At 50.6% G+C, this 19,297-nt stretch overlaps 1 protein-coding gene across 1 annotated transcript; it reads left to right on the top strand.

Annotated features, from left to right (window-relative positions):
* The first annotated feature begins 11,553 nt into the window (after window positions 1-11,553).
* Window positions 11,554-14,141, top strand: Clpsl2 (colipase like 2). The gene is made up of 3 exons (XM_006983110.2): window positions 11,554-11,674; window positions 12,487-12,609; window positions 13,998-14,141. Exons 1-3 carry the CDS (start codon window positions 11,585-11,587, stop codon window positions 14,091-14,093), a joined length of 309 nt encoding a protein of 102 aa, XP_006983172.1. The 5' UTR covers window positions 11,554-11,584; the 3' UTR covers window positions 14,094-14,141.
* The last annotated feature ends 5,156 nt before the right edge of the window (window positions 14,142-19,297 follow it).

The raw sequence follows: 19,297 nt of genomic DNA on the forward strand, positions 1-19,297 counted from the left end.
AAAGTTCTTATTGATAAAATCAAACCAGAGGCGAGTTATTGGGGTCCATGCTGGTAGATCAGAGAGATAGAACAAGCCACAGCTATCTCACCTTGCCAGTTCCTCAGCTGGTCCTCAGACTGGAAGCTTCTGTGTCCTCATCCCAATAGCTCTCAGCTGAACTGCTGCTTAAAAGCCTGAATGGCTTAATCAGCCACATGCTTAACCAGCCAAATGCTTAACCAGCCAAATGCCTCTAGTTTCTGGTCCTCACACCTTATATATCTTTCTGCTGTCTACCACCACTCCCTGGGATTAAAGGCTGGCTTTCTGGGATTAAAGGCGTGTCACCATGCTTGGCTATTTCCAATGTGGCCTTGAACTCACAGAGATCCAGAGGGATTTCTGTCTCTGGAATACTAGGATTAAAGGCGTGTGCTATCACTGACTAACTAGTGGCTTGTCTGTTCTCTGACCCCAGGTAAGTTTATTAAGGTACACAATATTTTGGTGAACACAATACCACCACATCTCCTCTCTTTTTGTCTAAAATTAAAAGAGCTTATAACTAATACAAGAAAAACTATCCAATAAGTATATGCAATATACAGTCAAGATTACATTAACAATGTCTAGTCCATTAACATTTGACAGATTCAGATAAAAAACTCCATTATATATATTAACAATGTCCAGTCCAGTAACATCTGATATACAGACCAAAAATTTTTCATTACTTATCTTATTTTAAAAAAAGTAGTTTCTTTTTAAAAGTAGATTCCATAATCTCCCTTTTTATCTTATCATAGCCATATTCTCTCTTTTTTCTTTTCATAATACATTCAGTAGTCTACCTTTTGTCATTTTTATATCTTCCCCTTTTTCTTCAGTGTAGATTCAATGATCCACCTATTTATCCTATTATTTCTTTATCTTTTTTCTCAGAGTAGATTCGATGATCTATCTCATATCTATATTCTCTTTTTCTTTTTGCTTTCTAGGGGTGAAGATATCTTTAGGGAATCTTGAAAAGAAAATTTTTGGGTTAATCATCAAGTCCTGTATCATTTGTCCAGTCTCTGCATAATAGGAAAGTTCAGGGCTTGTTTCAAGTCCTTGTTCGAGTAGTCTGTCAGGCTGGTTCATCTCAGCTAGCCATCTCAGAATTGTCCTAACCAGTTTGTAGTCCAAAGCAGATCTTTCCGTGGTGTTAATCAGCTTAATGGTTTTACCATAGTCCTTTTGAAGATTTCAAAGTTGCTGTTAAGCATGGTCATGGTTTCCTGCAGACTTTTTTTTTTTTTTTTTTTTGCCTCCTCTGTGGTTTGGAGCAATCACAGTCTGATAAATGTCTCTCTCTTGGAACCATGAACATTCTTCCCTAGTACAGGAAATCTTCACAGCAATTTCTCCCCACCATTTTTCTTCCCAAACTTTTCCAAACTGACCTTTGCCGGTGCTTTCTTGTAACACGATGGTCCTGGCAATTCTTCTCTGAACCAGCAGCAGTAAACCATTCGTCCCAGGTAGCAGCATCACCACAGTCACCAACACGATGAGAAGGAGCTGGCAACGTGGAGCAGTAACCACTGCCTCCATGGTCCCAACACTGTTTGTGGCTCAGTCCAGGCCAAAGCTTCTCCCAAGCCTCCTAGGCCGGCCTCAAACTCGGGATCCTCCTGCCTCTGTCTCCTTCAGCAAATCCTACCGGCGTGCGCCACCACCACCGGCCGAGTGTAGCTTGGGCCTGAGCTAGGGCTCACAGGGCCACAGGCAAACAGCTTTTTCATGAATTCGTAACACGAACGTTGGGCGCCAGATGTAGCAGGAATCTTAAAAGTTCTTATTGATAAAATCAAACCAGAGGCGAGTTATTGGAGTCCATGCTGGTAGATCAGAGAGATAGAACAAGCCACAGCTATCTCACCTTGCCAGTTCCTCAGCTGGTCCTGTTTCCTCAGACTGGAAGCTTCTGTGTCCTCATCCCAATTTTTTTTTTTTTTTTTTTGGGGGTCCATGCTGGTAGATCAGAGAGATAGAACAAGCCACAGCTATCTCACCTTGCCAGTTCCTCAGCTGGTCCTGTTTCCTCAGACTGGAAGCTTCTGTGTCCTCATCCCAATAGCTCTCAGCTGAACTGCTGCTTAAAAGCCTGAATGCTTAATCAGTCACATGCTTAACCAGCCAAATGCTTAACCAGCCAAATGCCCCATCAAGGCACTTTTATTCTACATTTTTATTTTGTGTACGTGTGTATCTGTGTGTGCACCCATGCCATGCCACAGCACATGTCAAGACAAATCTGAATACTGTGTATTCTGAAGTACAAAACAGAGGAAACTGTGTTTGGGGCCTGTGAGATGGCTCAGTGGGGAAAGGTGATTGCTGCCAAGCTTAAGGACCTGAGTTCAATCCTCGGCACCCGCACAGCAGAAGGAGAGCCCTGACTCCTGCAAGCTGTCCTCTGACCTCTGCGTGTGTGCCGCGGCGGGAATGTGTACCACAGCGGGAATGTGTGCCACGGCAGGAATGAATGTGTGCCACGGCAGGAATGAATGTGTGCCACGGCAGGAATGAATGTGTGCCACGGCAGGAATGAATGTGTGCCATGGCGAGAATGTGCCACTCCACACACCTGCAAACATTTCTTAAATGTAATTTTTAAAGGAAAAGTGTTTTTATTATTTCAGAGTAAGTTTCCCTCCTGAGGATTTCGGTCTTTAGCATCTTTGAGAAACATTGACAATCCGGGTAGGAGTGCTGGTGTGACCCTCAGACTCACGTGGGGTGCGGTACACAGACTCGGAGGGCCATTTGGTCTTCCTCTACATTTTGAGTATCACAAACACACGAAATGTCCACTCCGCTCTGATTGGTGGTAAAGGCTGAGGACCAGGACAACCCAGGTTGTTGACCTGAAGCCAGAGGACCTGAGTTTAATCCCCAGAACCAATGTTAAAAACCACACAGGGTCACAGCGGTCCAGGGGCAGCCAGGCAGCTCTGTGACCGGACAAGCCCCTGCCAAGGTGGACACGCAGACCCCGGGACAGGAGATGTCACCAGACAGGAAGTTTAAACGGGAGGAAAGGGACCAAGGGGCAAACAGGCTAAGGTTGCTGACTGTGAGCTACAGATCCGACTGCAGAAAACCAGACAGAACCAGAATCATCGGGCCTCTCTGCAGAAGAGAAACAAGAAGCCAAGTGTGACTGTCCTGTTTGTCAGGGGCCCCGAGCCTCCGTTACAGTCCAGAAGGATAGTTTATCAACTAATTTATTATTTTTTAAATTTTTTTGTTTTGTTTCTTTTTGAGACGGTTTTTCCTTGTAGCCCTGGCTGTCCTGGAAATCGCTCTGTAGACCAGGCTGGCCTTGAACTCAGAGAGATCCGCTTGCTTCTGCTTCCCAAGTACTGGGATCAAAGCATGTATCACCACCTCCAGGCTTATCAACTCTTTTATAAATGTGAATTTTTTGGCTGCTCTGGAAATATTTGTAAAATGGAGGGTGGGGAATCCTACCATATCCTATTTTTTTTTTTTTTTTTGGTTTTTCGAGACAGGGTTTCTCTGTGTAGCTTTGCGCCTTTCCTGGGACTCACTTGGTAGCCCAGGCTGGCCTCGAACTCACAGAGATCCGCCTGGCTCTGCCTCCCGAGTGCTGGGATTAAAGGCGTGCGCCACCACCGCCCGGCTTTATCCTATTTTTAAAGTGCAAATTACTTTTTAAGAGGTGAAATCATAACTAGACAATGGTGGCCCACGCCTTTAATCCCAGTACTCAGGAGGCAGAGGCAGGCGCATCTCTGAGTTGGAGGCCAGCCTGGACTACAGAGTGAGTTCTAGGACAGCCAGGATCGTTTCACAGAGAAACCCTGTTTAAACAAACAAGCAAACAAACAAACAAAAAACTCCACAAAAGATGTGAAGTCATTTGGTGGTTACTCTTTGGTACAACCAGAAGACAGCGGGATACTGAATCTGGGAGGCTGTGGCTGTCTCTGGAGTCAGAGTTAACACTCCATAGAGATGGCTAGATTTTTGTTTGTTTATTTTCATTTTATGTGCATTGGTGTTTTGCCTGCATATGTGTCTGTGTAAGGGTGTCAGATCCTGGAGTTACAGAGAGTTGTGAGCTGCCATGTGGGTGCTGGGAATTGAACCCAGGTCCTTTGGAAGAGCAGCCAGTGCTCTTAACCCTTGAACCATCTCTCCCACCCAAGGTGGCTAATTGTATATGCTACAATCAAAGCACACTAAACTGCAAATTAGAGCACCAGCTGTGCATCTGTGTCTGCTGGAGAGATGGCTGTGGGTGCTGGGAAGTGAACTCTTTTCTATTTCGGTTGTGAGTCTATCCTTTAATGGCTGAGCCATTCTCTCCAGCCCATGTCTGGAATATTTAAAATTCTATCAGGTCTCCTGTTTCTAGTAGAACCATTTCCTATAAAGCCACTCTTCACTCCTTGTCCAGTCAGGACTGTGATGACTCTGGTCACAGCAGCCCACTTTCCCCAAAACTTGTGATGATGTGCTGTGAAAGACAGAGTATAGACCGTGTGTGGTATAAAACTGTGAGTCAGCGCAAGTGAAGATTCCAAGCCTCTGACTGTTATTCTGGGAGGTCTTCAGGGAAACTTGCCAGGTCTGAGGCTGGAACATCACTGAGTAATTGTTCAAAAAGAAACAACATGTGACTCCAGAGTTTTGGTACATCACATGACTCCAGAGTTTTGGTACATGTGTTAAGAATTGAAATGTCTGTGTGCTGATCCACAGCCAATAAAATCTCACTTGTGGGGAAGAAAAAAAAACAAAGCAACAACAACAAACAAGGCTGGAGAGATGGCTCAGTGGTTAAGAGCTCTGGCTGCTCTTCCAGAGGACCTGAGTTCAATTCCCAACACCCACATGGTGGTTCACAATCTGGCTCCAGTTCCGGGAGCTAACAGCCTCTGAAGGGCACTGGGTACAAGATGCAGAGAAAACAAAACCCAGCCAGGCATGGTGGTGTGTTGTTGGTTGTTTTTGCTGTTTTGGGGGGCCGCCACCCAGCTCCCAAGTAAATCACTCATGGAGGCTCAGTCTTACTTATGAATGCCTGGCCTTAGCTTGGCTTCTTTCTTGCCAGCTTTCCTTAACTTATTCTGTCTGTCTACCTTTTGCCTCTGGGCTTTTCCAGTTCCCTTACTTCTGTAAATCTTACTCTTACTCCATGGCTTGCTATGTAGCTGACCCCTGACTCCTCTTCCGCTGGCACCTAGCAAGCTCTCTTTTCTTCCTCCCAGAGTTCTCCCTCTATTTATCCTCTCTGCCTGCCAGCCCCACCTATCCTTTCTCCTCCTGCCTTGCCATTGGCTGTTCAGCTCTTGATTAGAGCATCAGGTGTTTTAGACAGGCACAGTAACACAGCTCCACAGAGTTAAACAAATGCAACATAAACAAAAGTCACACACCTGAAACTAATATTCTACAACAGCAGTGTGCTTGTAATCACAGAACTGGGTGGACACAGACAGCGGGGGGCTTGTATAATATTAGGGGAACCAGCCTTAATATTATACATCCCATGGGCTCAGGAGAGAGAACTACTAACAGCGAGGACTATTTTCAGGAAATAGAATCTCAGCACACCGAGCTCTATCGTCCACTTGCTTTAATTCCTCTGGCATAACATCCTTTATACACAGCTTCAGTTCTGTTCTCATGTCTAGCTCCTTTCCTGCCCGATTTCTCTCTATATTTATCTACTTTTCCCTCTAAGTTCTATCTTAATTCTCTCATCTTAGTTCTACCTCATCTAGGTCCTTTTCATCTTGTTCTTACCCAGCTAGTACTTCCCCATCTGGCTCTTCCTCATCTTCCATCTCGTCCACACGTACTCTCTGGTCAAAATCCTCCTTCTCCCTCTCCGTTCTCTGTCTCTCAGTTCTCAACGTCCCTCCTAAGTCTCCCAGGAATCCAGTTATAAACCCAAGCAATAACAAGCCCCTGGTCGAGCCAGGTCACCAGGCTTGAATTCTACAGGGTCATAAAGATAGGTAAGAATTGTCCTCAGGCAGTGACCATCAGGCTTTCTTTTACAACCCAAAATGGGAATGGTAAAAGAGGTCAGCTGAGTGCTAATGACTCGTTAGTATATCAAAAAGGGGATCTATGTGCTCAGTCTACATTCCTAGAAGTGGTTAGGTAAGAAGTTAGGGGTCTATTAGTAAGGTTGTATAAGAAAGGAGGGTCTCACCCTAAATTGCATAAGAAATAAAGCTCTGCACCTGACCTAGGAGACAGGTGTTGTCTCGTATGGCCTTGGATGCTTGATAGGCATTTAGATAAATACAGCTTAGGAGTTCTTGGAAGCACACAAGAAAATCATTTTAGGAACCAACTAATATATATATATATACTTATATATATGTATATATATATAAATGTATATATGTGTATATACATTTATATATATACACACATATATAAGTGTGTATGTATGTATATAAGCTAAAATATCACCAAGACTCCTTTAGCCATGGCTTGACCGTTGGAGAAATCCTTGAGTTTTCTAAGTAGTAGTTTTTGTGATAGTAGCTGAATTCCATTATGTTTTCCTGAGGCGCCGGGCGGTGGTGGCGCACGCCTTTAATCCCAGCACTCGGGAGGCAGAGCCAGGCAGATCTCTGTGAGTTTGAGGCTAGCCTGGGCTACCAAGTAAGTTCCAGGAAAGGCGCAAAGCTACACAGAGAAACCCTGTCTCAAAAAAATCAAAAAAAAAAAAAAAAAAAAAGTGGATGGCACCCGAGGGAGACCACCTGAAGTGGTCCTCTGGCTTCCACAGGTGTGTACACACATTTCTCTCTCACACACACACAAATGGAATAGTAATGCCAAGATGAAAGGGAAAGACCACGGGCTGCCTAGAAAGTCACATGGACAGTCTGAAGGTGCTGGGGTGCTAACAGGATGATGAGGGGACCCCAAAACAGCCCCACTGGAAAGTTTCCACCCAGCATGGAGAGTGCCTCTTCAGAGGCCATAGATGTAGCCCCACTCAGTTCTGTTCCCCAATATATTCTACCCTTCCCCCACCCCAGGCCACACTCAATTAGGGACAGAAGTGCATACCAATGACCAAGAGGCGCAGAAGAAGATGGCTGGGATCTCAGACAAGGTTCCGGCGACCCTCCCCACTCCTTCCCTGAGGGAGTGGTCAGCAGACCTGAGGGCGATGTGCTCTCGCAAGCAGGCACACCTGGTCTCCTGAAGACGGACGACCTCTCATGCTCAGAGGACCACGGCCTCCTGGCAGTTCCGGTGATGCCCCTGGCAGTTCTGGTGGTGCCCCCGGTGGTTCTGGTGATGTGGCTGGACACTGCTGATCTCACATAAACTGACTGAATAGACTTAGGGAGGAGGACAGGGGCATTTGTGGAAGCTTAGGGAAGTGGGTTTTGTCTGTGCCTCCTCTGCAATCAGCTCTGCTTCTGTCCTCGGCTCTCAAAGGTCAGGTCTGCTGCCCACTTAGAGATTGGGGGAGCATACCAACTTTGGGGACTCTAGGTGATTTTAGCCACCCACTGCTGGTTTGGACCCTCAGTGCCATCGTAGTTGGGTGTGAGTCACTTCTTTAAGAATCCAAGGGCCGGGCGGTGATGGCACACACCTTTAATCCCAGCACTCAGGAGGCAGAGGCAGGCGGATCTCTGTGAGTTCGAGGTCAGCCTGGTCTACAGAGTGAGTTCCAGGACAGGCACCAAAACTAGACAGAGAAACCCTGTCTCAAAAAACCAAACCACGGGGCTTGGAGAGATGGCTCAGAGGTTAAGAGCACTGACTGTTCAATTCCTGAGTTCAATTCCCAGCACCCACATGGTGGCTCACAATCATCTCTAATGAGATCTGGCGCCCTCTTCTGTGTACATAATAATAAATATATCTTTAAAAAAACCAAACAAACAAGAGAATCCCACGAAAATCACACAATTGGTAGACAGAGACTTTCTGATAGAGACACAAAGATGTCTATGGCAAGGTGGACAGATAAACCAGGGGGCTCCACCGTGGTAGCGCAGCGGGTGTCCACAAGGGGGCCCCACCGTGGTAGAGCAGCAGGTGCCTCACAAGGGGGCAGTGGGAACAAGCAGATGCATCATGACCAGCATTTTTTAAAGACCAAAGAGATTAAGATTAGAAAAAAAAAAGTCCTGAGAGCCGGGTGTGATGGCTCCTCCCTGTAATCACAACACTTGGGAGGCTGAGGCAGGGGGATTGCCATGAATTTGAGGCCAACCTGGACCACATAATGCGTTCTAGGCCAGGCAGGGCCACACAGTGGAATCCTATCTCAGAACAAAACTAAAGCTACCATATTCCCAGCACCTCCTGTGGGGAGCTGGGCATCCAGACACTCACCTGTGATCCTAGCTCTCGGAAGGAGGAGGCAAGAGGATCAGGAGTTCAGGAGTTCAAGGCCAGCTCAGTAAGGCAGGGTCTGTCAATCAAATGAGAATCATATGAGACCCTGTCTCAAGAAACCAAAAGAGGGTCGTGGGAAGGCTCAGTGGGCATAGGTGCTTGCAGCCAAGACTGAGGACCTGAGTTCCGTCCCTAGAACCTAAATGGCAGGAGGAGAGAAGAGCTCCGTGGTCCTTGTTAATCCCTGGGCTTGCACTGTGGCAATTGTGTCTTTCCCCATTTAAAAAAAATCCTTTAATCTCACAGCATTCAGGACAACAGAGGCGGGTGGAGCTCTGTGAGTTTGAGGCTAGCCTGCTCTACTTAGCTGTATGGTAAGAAGCAATCCCTTCCCCTAAAAGGACACAGAGGCCTCCACAGAGCCTTGCATGAAGGAGATACACCTCAGGACATTCTCTCTCTCTCTCTCTCTCTCTCTCTCTCTCTCTCTCTCTCTCTCTGTGTGTGTGTGTGTGTGTGTGTGTGTGTGTTCCTGGCTTCACATGTCTGTGGACACAGAACTTTTCTTTGGGGTTTTACATGTAAAATGTTAGATTTGGTGGCGGGCTGGGGGTGTAGCTCAGTTGGAAGAACGGTGACCTAGCGTGCACAAAGCCCTGGTTTAATCAGCACTACATAAACCAGGCACGGTGTCATGCCCCAAACTGGGTGTGGTGGTGCACGCCTGTGGTGCCAGCACTCATGAAGTGGAGGCAGGAGGGTCAGTGTGTACATGTGTGCACGCACACACACATGCATGCACGCGCACGTGTGCATACACATGTGCCTCCTATGGAGGTCAGAGGGCAATCTGCAGGAGGTGGCTCTCTCCCGCCACCATGTGGGTCCCGGGAATCTAACTCAGGTCATCAGACTTGGCAGTAAGCAACTTTATCCACTGATCATTCTCACAACCCACAGAGTTCCAGCCTAGCCCAGAACATAGGAGATTTTACTTTTAGAATAAACCATGACAACAAATGAAGTTGTTTGTTAGTCTGAGTTCCTTTCCCTTCCCTACTGGTAAGGAAGGAGTCTTCACTGACAGGGGACTGGGTGTCAGTGTTGAGACTTGGTCAACTGTGTCAGTGAGCCCATGTGTCCAGCCTGCATATGAGCACTGTAGGTGGAGCACCAGCTCCCAGCATCCCCGGGATGTGTGGACGGCTCATCCAAGCAGAGGTTGCACAGAGAGCCCCCTCTGGCCTCCTGAGTAATGCCTGGCCACAGACTATCTTTCTAGAAACAGTCCCCTGCCGCTAGGGGTCAGGCTATGGGGCCATATCCCTGGCTACTAGGTAGGACCGTCCACCTCTGTCTTCCAGGCTGCGGTACCAGGACTAAAGCCCAGCCAGGTCTTGAGAGCAACTGTGTCAGCTCATGTAGCTCCCTCTGGGTTGCTTCCTCTGAGAGCTGATGTGGGCCAGCGGGTCCGGGAGGAGACAGGGAGGCACTGAATGTCCCCGTCCTGCCGTCACAGGGGTGTGTGTAGGAGTAGAGGGGATGGCTGGAGGTTGGCTCCCGCTGTCCTTCAAGGCTGCTGGGCCTCTGTCTCAGGACGCCTGGTGTCCTCACAGAGCAGCACAACCAGCCTGGCCCTGTGCCCCAGGTCACGGGCTAGAGTCCCTTCCCAGAGGAGCCTCCTCAGCTGGGCTCTGTGTCCCACGCAGCTTCCCCAAATAACCACCCTGAGTTCTCTGCTCTGCGCCCCACATAGATCTGCCCCCTGCCCCCTGCACACACGTGGCCTTTCTCACCTTCGCTCCATGTGTCCCTGCATGGAAACCCTGGTTCTATCTGCCGAGCCCCAGGTCCCCATTAAAGCCAAACAAAGTGTCCCCCACACCCTGCAGGCCACCTTGGCTGCCCTGGGCATTCTGGGTAGGAGCTTGCTACTGTCTCTTTTCCTTCCAAGGGTTCTGGTCCTGTTCTTCAGTGAGCCTGGCGGCTCTACCTCCCCCTTTAAACTCAATACTCTTGAGATGGGGTCCCTTGTAGCCCAGGCTAGCCTCAAACAGACTGGCTTTGAACTTTAGGCTCTGGAATGCTGGTATTAAGGGCTTGTACCACCTCTCCGTTTATGTGGTGCTAGGGATCAAACCCAGGCGTTGTGGATGCTAGGTGAGCCATCCCCATCCCCTGGATTTTTTGTTTTTTAGAAACATGTAGCTCAGGCTGACTTCAAATTTACTATGTAGCCAAGTATGACTTTGAACTTCTGACCTGCCTGCCTCTACCTCCCAAGTGCTAGGACCACAGGGTTGGACCAACACATTCAGTTTCCAAGTTGATTTAAAAAAAATAAAAAGGCCGGGCATGGTGGTATATGACTTTAATCACAGCCCTCCGGAGACAGAGGCAGGCAGATTTCTGTGAGTTCGAGGCCAGCTTGGTCTACAGAGTGAGTTCCAGGACAGCCAGGGCTACACAAAGAAACTTGTCTTTAAAAAAAAAAAATAAAAAACAAGGGCTGAAGAGATGGCTCAGAGGTTAAAAGCACTGGTTGCTCTTCCAGAGGTCCTGAGTTCAATTCCCAGCAACCACAGGATGGCTCACAACCATCTACAATGAGATCTGGTGCCCTCTTCTGGCCTGCAGGCAATGAGATCTGGTGCCCTCTTCTGGCCTGCAGGCAGAACACTCACTGTATACATAATAAATAAATAAATAAATCTTTTTTAAAACAATCAAAAACAAAAAACCCCAAAAACCAAAATAAAAAGATTTATTCTCTGCGTGTGGGTATTTTGCCTGCATGTCGGTCTGTGCACCACATGTGTGCCTGGTGCCATCGAGGTCAGAGAAGGTTGTGCCAACCCAGAACTGGAGTTTCAGATGGTTGTGAGCCAGTGTTCTTAACCACTGAGCCCTGCCCCCTGGGGAACATTTTAAAATAAGTTTCTATTTACAGTTTGAAATCTGTGTTTGGAAGAAGCTCATATAAGGCCCCCAAGGTTCCCCAGCATAAATGACCTGATGATCCAAAGCCTTTTCCTCCGTCCCCTCCAGAGCCCGACAAGGTCTAAGCTGGGAGGCAGTGAACCTCACTCCACATCCTTTGAGCAGGACAGTCTGTGACCATCGGGCCCACGCTGGCTGGCCACCACCCCCACAGGGATTTATTCCCAGCAGTGTTCGGGAACCTTCGGCCACCCAGGCCATGGCCTTCACCCAGGCATTAGCCACCACGCTGGCACTGCTCACCGGGATCCTGCCTCACAGCCTCAGTGAAAGCTTGGACCGTAGAAAGGTGAGCAGTGCCTCCCCCCCACCCCACCCCCCGATTTCCTCTGTGATGAAAGGGTGGGGGCTGAGGGCGGCAGACAGCTTGCAGCCTCCCTTCAGTGGGGATCCAGGCCCTGGCTGGAGGTGTGGGGGGACCCCAGATGCACTTCACAGGCCTGGTCAGGTTCCATTCACCTTTCCTGGGCCTGACCAGTACCCCTGGTCCAGGCCTCATCTGCTCTCTCAGCCCTGGGCTCAACACCCCTCCCCTCCCCCTCCATCCCAAGCCCTCCCTACCTGCTGATTCTGGGTCCTCTCCTCCTGGATGCAGAGTCTTTCTCGCCTCTATTTTTTAATTCTAAAAGCCCCTTCTTTCCCTTCCCTCCCTCCCTCCTTACCTCCCTCCCTCCCATGACATCGGAAACATTGCAATGGCGTCCATGTTCTCCTCCCGTCTTTCCTCAGTCTGGGGATTGAAGTCAGGTCGCCCATCTCCCACGGCAAGCACCCTTTGCTGGCTGCTGAGCCATCTCCCTACCCCCTCTCCACTCCCATGAGCTATTCGAATTGTGGTCTGGGACTATTTCCCAGTGTCATTGTTTGGGAGCCGTGGAGGTGAGGGGGTCAGGAAATGGGGTGCAGCGGGAACCGGCTGATCCCCAGGTCCTGACTCTTTGGCTCAATCCAATCCCGCTTGGGGAAGAGGGTGTGTGTGTGGGGGGTCCACGGTGACAGTCTCCCGCCTGCTCTTCCTGGACCCCGGCTTCCTGGGCAGTGCTAGGACCGCCTCCATCCCTCTGAGGACAAGAGCTGGTGACCCAGGGGCTGTCTCCGCAGGCCAACGGGGACAAGTGTGTCCACCACACCCAGTGCCTGAGTGACTGCTGCCTCATAGACCTGGAAAGAAGAGGGGCCTTCTGCACCTCCAAGTCTCGTATGGGCATGGCGTGCTTACCCCAGGTGAGAGACCAGCAGGCAGCGGAGGTGGGGGGAGACGTATTAAAAAGAGAGACAGACAAAAACAGTGCCTCGGCTCCCCCTCCTGGGATGCCCTTCCCCCACTACCGAGGACGCCCACTCCTCAGGCAGTATCCTTCCTAAGCAGCATCCCACATCCCGGACGGCCTCACTCAGCTGTGAAGCTCACATTCCCCTGTGGCGGCTGCCTCACCGCCCGCTTAGTGACTGCACGTAGTAGATGCTCAACAAATGTCTGCTGAATGAGAACCTTTTTCCTAACATCCCTGGTGTAAGAGGGATGGGAGAAGACACCTGCCCTGGCCCAGTACCCGTCTCCCCGCCACCATGACCTGGCTACTTGTGAGGGCTTCATGGTTAGCTGGGGCCTCAGCTTTCTGGTGGGATCCAGGCTTACGTCCTGGTGTCCTCACTTCCTGCCTTGGACCTCTCTGACCTGAAGTGGGACTGAGGTGTCTGCCTCATGAAGGGGCTGGGGCTGTTCACGGGGCTCACTCAAGCGGGCTGTTGTCAACGGGGAGACACAAAGGCGCAGAATGTCTTGTTCCTACTCCTTGGCCCTGGGCCCAAACTCTTCTAGGGAGGATGGACCCACCCTCCATATCCCTGTCTGGTCCACTACCAGTGCCTAAAGGAGCCAGCCGCGGCCCCCACCATGGCCTGGAGAATCTCTTTATTGGAGGTCACTTGGTACGTCCTGTCTCACTCACCATAATATGGAGATGAAAAAGGTTACTGTTTTGGTTGGATTTCTGTTGCTGTGGTAAATACCACAACCAAGACAACTCAGGGAAGAAAGAGTCTGTCACGGCTTACACTTCCGGGTCACAGTCCATCACCGAGGGATGCCAGGTAGGACCACGGAGAAAAGCTATTTGGTGGCTCACTCCCAGGCTCATGATTAGCTTTTGGGACCAGGTTCACCTACCTAGGGATGGTGCTGCCCACAGTGGGCGGGCCCTCCCACATCAAGGCCAGTCTGAGGGAGGCAATTCCTTAATTGAGGTCCCCTCCTCTTCCCAGGTGACTGTAGGTTATGTTAACAGGAAACCCAGCCAGGGACGAGGTGGGGGAGTGGGACCTGGAGAGATGGCTCTTCAGGAAAGAGCGCCCACTCACATGGTGGCTCAAAACCACCTGTAACTCCAGTTCCAGCCGATCTAACAGGCATGTACATACATGCAGGCATGTAAACACATAAAGGAAAATAAATCAATCTAAAAAGAGCAACCAGGACAGCTGGTGTTGTCCCCCCCTGGACAGAGGAGACCAAGGAGCACAGACTCTGCTCAGTCATATGACGTGGAACCTCGGGCTGGGCATCTCCAGGAAGTGTGACCCCCTCCCTTCACAGCCTTCCTCTCCCACAGACCAAGGGGACCCTGAACATCATCTGTCCCTGCCGAATTGGCTTGAGCTGTCACTCCCAGGACCCCATGTGTCCCCGCCGGTGCCAAATGATTTAGAGGAGGACACAGGCTGCTCGCGGTCGCTGCTGCTGCTGCTGCTGCTGCTGCTGCTGCTGCACCCTCCCCAGGGGTCCCCTTCCCCAGGTGTCCCCACCCCACCACCCAGCACACTTGCCCCCCATCAGTTCTTGAGCATTAAAGTCACTTCCTGGCTCTGGTCTCTGTCTGCCCTTTGTGGGAAAGCCAAAAGGGGAGACCGAGGCTTCTCCGGGGCTTTGTTTTTGCCGGCACCTTGGTGGGGCTGGGAGGGATGGAGAGATGGAGGGATGGAGCGATGGAGAGTTCCACGGGAGGGGGCAGGGCTGAGAGATGAGGCTGGGGGGTGTGGTGGGGAGGGACAGAGTGGGGGAATATTTTGTGGGGGGACAGAGGGGTGAGGGTCACTGGGAACATGTTTGTTCAAATGTGTGGGGACGTACAGACGCAAGAATGTGTCCAACAAATGGTTCAGCAGGTGGAGGCACTTGCTGCAAGCCTGATGACCGAGGTCAGTCCCCAGGTCTCACATGGCAGGAGAGAATGGAACCCTGCAAATGTCCGCTGACAGCCACGTGTGCAGCATAGCACGTGTGTGTCACACACAAAATAAATTTTAAAACATTTTAATGCAAGAATGTGAGACTAGAGAGACGGCTCGACAGTTAACAGTGCTCCTGCTCATCCGGAGGCCCAGAGTTCAGTTCCCAACACCCACATCGGGTGGCTCACAAGTACCAGGAGCTCCAACTCCAGTGAGTCTACTGCCCTCTTCTGGCAGCTGCAGGTACTGCATACAGATGGTATACACACACACACACACACACACACACACACGCACGCACGCACGCACACGCGGCAGGTGTTCACACACAATACATCTTTTTTTAAAGATGCAGGAATGTGACCAGTAGAGTGGCAAAGGAGCTGGTGCCTTGATGCCTCCACTGTATAGACAGAGATACTGAGCTCAGATCAACAGGTCTTAGCCTCAGGTGTCACCCTGGACTGTTCTGCTTCAAGAACACCTGAAAAACCCACCTAAACCGGTTCATGTTTTGTGGGGAATTTGTTCATGGTTAGATATGAGAACCAGAGCCAAGGCAGGTCCCAGCTCAGACTCCAGCCAGTCCTGGGTCCCAAGCTGAATTCTCTCCCGGTTGCCTAGCAACGACAGGAGTTCCAGGTGTCACCCCATAAGGGTGAATTTTGCTGAGCACCATGTTTCCAGGCTGCTGGACCTTCTCTTCTGTCCGGTGGAGGCCAGAGGAGGATTTCCCTGGAGCTGGAGGTATAGGAAGTTGAGAGGCACCTGATATGGGTGCTGGGAACTGAACTGAGGTTGTCTGCAAGAACAGTGTAAGCTCAGCTGATGAGGCATCTCCCCAGCCCATTTAAAAGAACTTTTGAAAAGATTTGTTTCTATGGTATGTGTACGAATGTTTCACCTGCATGTATGGCGGAGGGTAGCACCTGATGTGGCCTCGGGCCTCTATGCATGCACACATACAAATGCATTCTTCCTGCCCATTGCAGGACTCTTGAGTCACTCTTGAGGAGAGTGGCCGCATCCGCCGCCGTGTTGGGAGCTCAGAGTCAGGCCTCTGGCTAACACCCCTGCTACCTTAGGAGGATGAAGCTGGGTGTGACGGGTCAGGCTGTAATCTCAGCAACCATGGAGGCAGAGGCAGTCAGCGGCCAGCCAGGACTAGGTGGTGAAACCCTGGCTCAAAACCAGGAAATAAAACACACACAATAATAATAATAATTACCCAGGGCCAGCAAGATGGCCCAGTGGGGAAAGGCCTTTGCCATGCAAGCCGGGGGACCCTGGCTCAGCCCCTAGACCCTGCAAGGGGGAGAGACGGAACCCCTGCAAGCTGTTCTCTGGCCGCACCCCGTGTGCCCTGGAGCCGCCCCGATAAATATATAAAAATAATTAAAAAAATGAAGAATTACTAAGATGAAACCTCTTCCCTTCTACTGGACTTGACCACAGAAGAAAGTGTGGGCAGTCTGGAACATGCCACACCTTTAGCAGATAGTCAATTTAAGTTAAAAAGGCCAAATGTTTCCTTATTTTTTTATTTTATTTTTGAGACAGGATCTCACTAGCTCATCCTAGTTATTGGCTCTGCAGACCAGGCTGCCCTTGAACTCACAGAGATCCACCAGCTTCTACCTCCTGAGTACCGGCATTAAAGGCGTGTGCCACAACACTCAGATCCTTAACCACTCTTGTGTCTGTGACTTGCAACTTGTTCTGTCTCCGGCTCAAAAACTTTGCAGACACCCATTTCTTTCTCCTAATCAACGCATTAACTTGTGTGTGCATATGCGTGTGTGTGCACACGTGTGGAGGTCAAGCCTGCAGGGGTCAGTTCTTGTTTCCCACCAATGCGGGTCCTGAAGAATCGAATTCGGGTTGGCAGCAAGCACCTTCACCCAGTGAACCCTCTCTCCTGCTCCAGAATCTCCCTTTCTGGCTGTACCGATCGCTTGCCGGTCGGCTTGCTGCTCTGTGGTCATCAGCCACAGATGTGGAGGCTTCTTTGCTCAGGGATATCCAAGTGCTAACACCTGGAGCTGTGCAGTAATCCAGATGCAGTGGCTCATGCCTGTAATTCTGGCACTCGGGAGGCTGAGGCAGGAGGATTGCTTCAAGTTCCAGCCTAGGCTAGAGAAGCCTCTTTCTTAAGATGACATCATTACTCATTTAGCCTTTCTTCCATCGTCCCCCCTTGTCCAAGACCACAGAGAGAGTGCCACAGATGTTTCCACCTGGCAGAGGAAGGGAAGCGATGTATCATTTTGGGACAAAGCAGGAAAGCAAACAGTAGTTGTGACACAAAGGAAGCCCATCCCTGTTCACCCAGTGGCTTTCAAACCTGCCCCGTCCCACTGACCCCACAGGTAGGTGGGAAGCGAACCACAGTCTTCCCTAGGTGCTGGCCAGAAGTTCACAAAGCCGCACATATTACAGGGGGTTCTGAGGGATGCTCACCCTGGCCCTCCCAGCCACCACTCGGTGTCCTGTCTCCCACCGAATGCTCCATTCTGGGACCTCTAAATCTTCCATAGCTTCTGGACATAGCACCATCAACCTCTAGGAATGGGGGTGGGGGCGCTGTTTTCCCCGTCTGTGGGCACCTAGAAAGCAGTTGACTGTCCAATCTCTCTCCTTGCTGGGGTCCTGGGAACTAGGAGAGACCTGGATTTTCAACTTACTACACAGAGGACGGCCTTGGACTCCGCAGACACTGTGTGGCAAACAAAACAAAACAAAACAAAACACCTACCTTTTCTGGGAATGGTGGTGCACACCTGTTATCTCAGGAGGCTGGGCTCAGACTTGAACTTCTTTTTTTTTTTTTTTTTTTTTTTTTTGGTTTTTCGAGACAGGGTTTCTCTGTGTAGCTTTGCGCCTTTCCTGGAGCTCACTTGGTAGCCCAGGCTGGCCTCGAACTCACAGAGATCCGCCTGGCTCTGCCTCCCGAGTGCTGGGATTAAAGGCGTGCGCCACCACCGCCCGGCAGACTTGAACTTCTGATCCTCCTGCCTCACACAGCCAGTGGAATTGAGCTGGGGGTTTAAAGCAGATGCTACCGGGGCCTGAGGCTTCCTCTGGCAGCGAAATGAGTAAATGAGTGTGTGCCACTCAGCCCCCCCCCCCCCGCCCCCCCCCCACACACACTGTTCTCAGGACGCCGACTTTCTACACTGTAACAGAAATTCTCACGGGGCGGTGGTGGTGCAAGCCTTTGGTCCCAGCACTCGGGAGGCAGAGGCAGGTGGATCTCTGTGAGTTCAAGGCCAGCCTGGGCTACAGAGTGAGTTTCAGGAAAGGCACAAAGCTACACAGAGAACCCTGTCTCGAGACACCAAAAAAGAAAAAAAAAAAAAAAAAGAATTCTCTCCCTGGGACAGATAGGAAGGGCTGAAACATCCATCCCCTCCCTCCTCTTAAGGGTCTGTCAAAGCTCCCCCTGGGAACTTTGAGTTTACTGTGCTCACTTACACGGCAGGGGTGAGGGACTACTGACAGCGTGGGTGACCCCAAAGTAGCCACCTGGAAGTCTGCCCCCAACACCTACGCTGGCTTCCCCGTGGCTGCGAAGATGGAGCCCCCTTCCCTTAATTTCCTCCAGCCGCTCCCTGAGAACTCCCCCTCCAGGCCACCAGCAGTTAGGGCAGAACTGGATACCTTCGGATGGGAGGAGAGGCTGGATAACCAGGTGATAGTCACATGACCCGCCCCTACGGCCTTTTTGCGTCAACTTCAACCCAAGCTGTGCTGAACTCCTGAAAAGGGCGGGCTGTTGCTTCTCTGGGAGGACAGTCCGGTGCAACACGCGCCCGTTGCTTGTTTCTGGCCTGTCTCTTCGATTAGCCCAGTGTCCGCTGTTCATTACCTCTCCTCCCGGCCTTTGGTCACATGATCATGACGGGATAGGGGGCCAGACCTTTGGCTGCACCCTAGAAGAGCCCATCCCTCTGGACCGCGGCGGCACAACAGCAACAGCTCATTGAGAAGGCACCTGCCCAGCTGGAGGGTGCGTCCCTCTCCCGGCTGCCACTGTCCTAAGGCTGTACTGTCTGGGAGGGCAGGCAGCCTCTGGGGCTGGCAGAGGACGTTGGATCCAGGACATCTTGGAGAAACAAAGTCTCTGGTCCTGGGGCTTGGGCTATGGCTGTCACAGAGAACTGGACTTTGCAGCTCCTGCCCTGAGCTCACGGGGCTCCACACACTTTATTGAGCACATACTAGATACAAATTACTTTTCTTGGTGTCCAGAACTGGGGATGAGACGGTAGACCTCACCAGCAGAGTGCCAGTATAACCCACAGTCGAAGCTGATCAAGGCCAGCAGCGAACCTGGGGACCCGGGTTCCAGGTGGAGGGAAAGTCGGCTGCAAAGTCAAGGCACAGGCAGAGAAGGAAGCGACGGTGGAGGGGGAACTGGGGGAGCTGGGGCCGGGAAGTAAGAGGAAGCAAGTGAACAGAAGAGCTAAAGAGGGGCTGGAGAGATGGCTCAGAGGTTAAGAGCATTGACTGTTCTCCCAGAGGTCCTGAGTTCAAGTCCCAGTACCCATGTGGTGGCCAAAACCATCTGTAATGAGATCTGGTACCCTCTTCTGTGTACATAATAAATAAATAAATCTTTAAAAAAGAAGAGCTAAAGACCGCGCCCTCTTGGAGCTGGAATCTGCGGGCAGACAGATTC

The sequence above is a fragment of the Peromyscus maniculatus genome, chromosome 21 (assembly GCF_049852395.1).
Source record: "Peromyscus maniculatus bairdii isolate BWxNUB_F1_BW_parent chromosome 21, HU_Pman_BW_mat_3.1, whole genome shotgun sequence".
Lineage (NCBI taxonomy): Eukaryota > Metazoa > Chordata > Mammalia > Rodentia > Cricetidae > Peromyscus > Peromyscus maniculatus.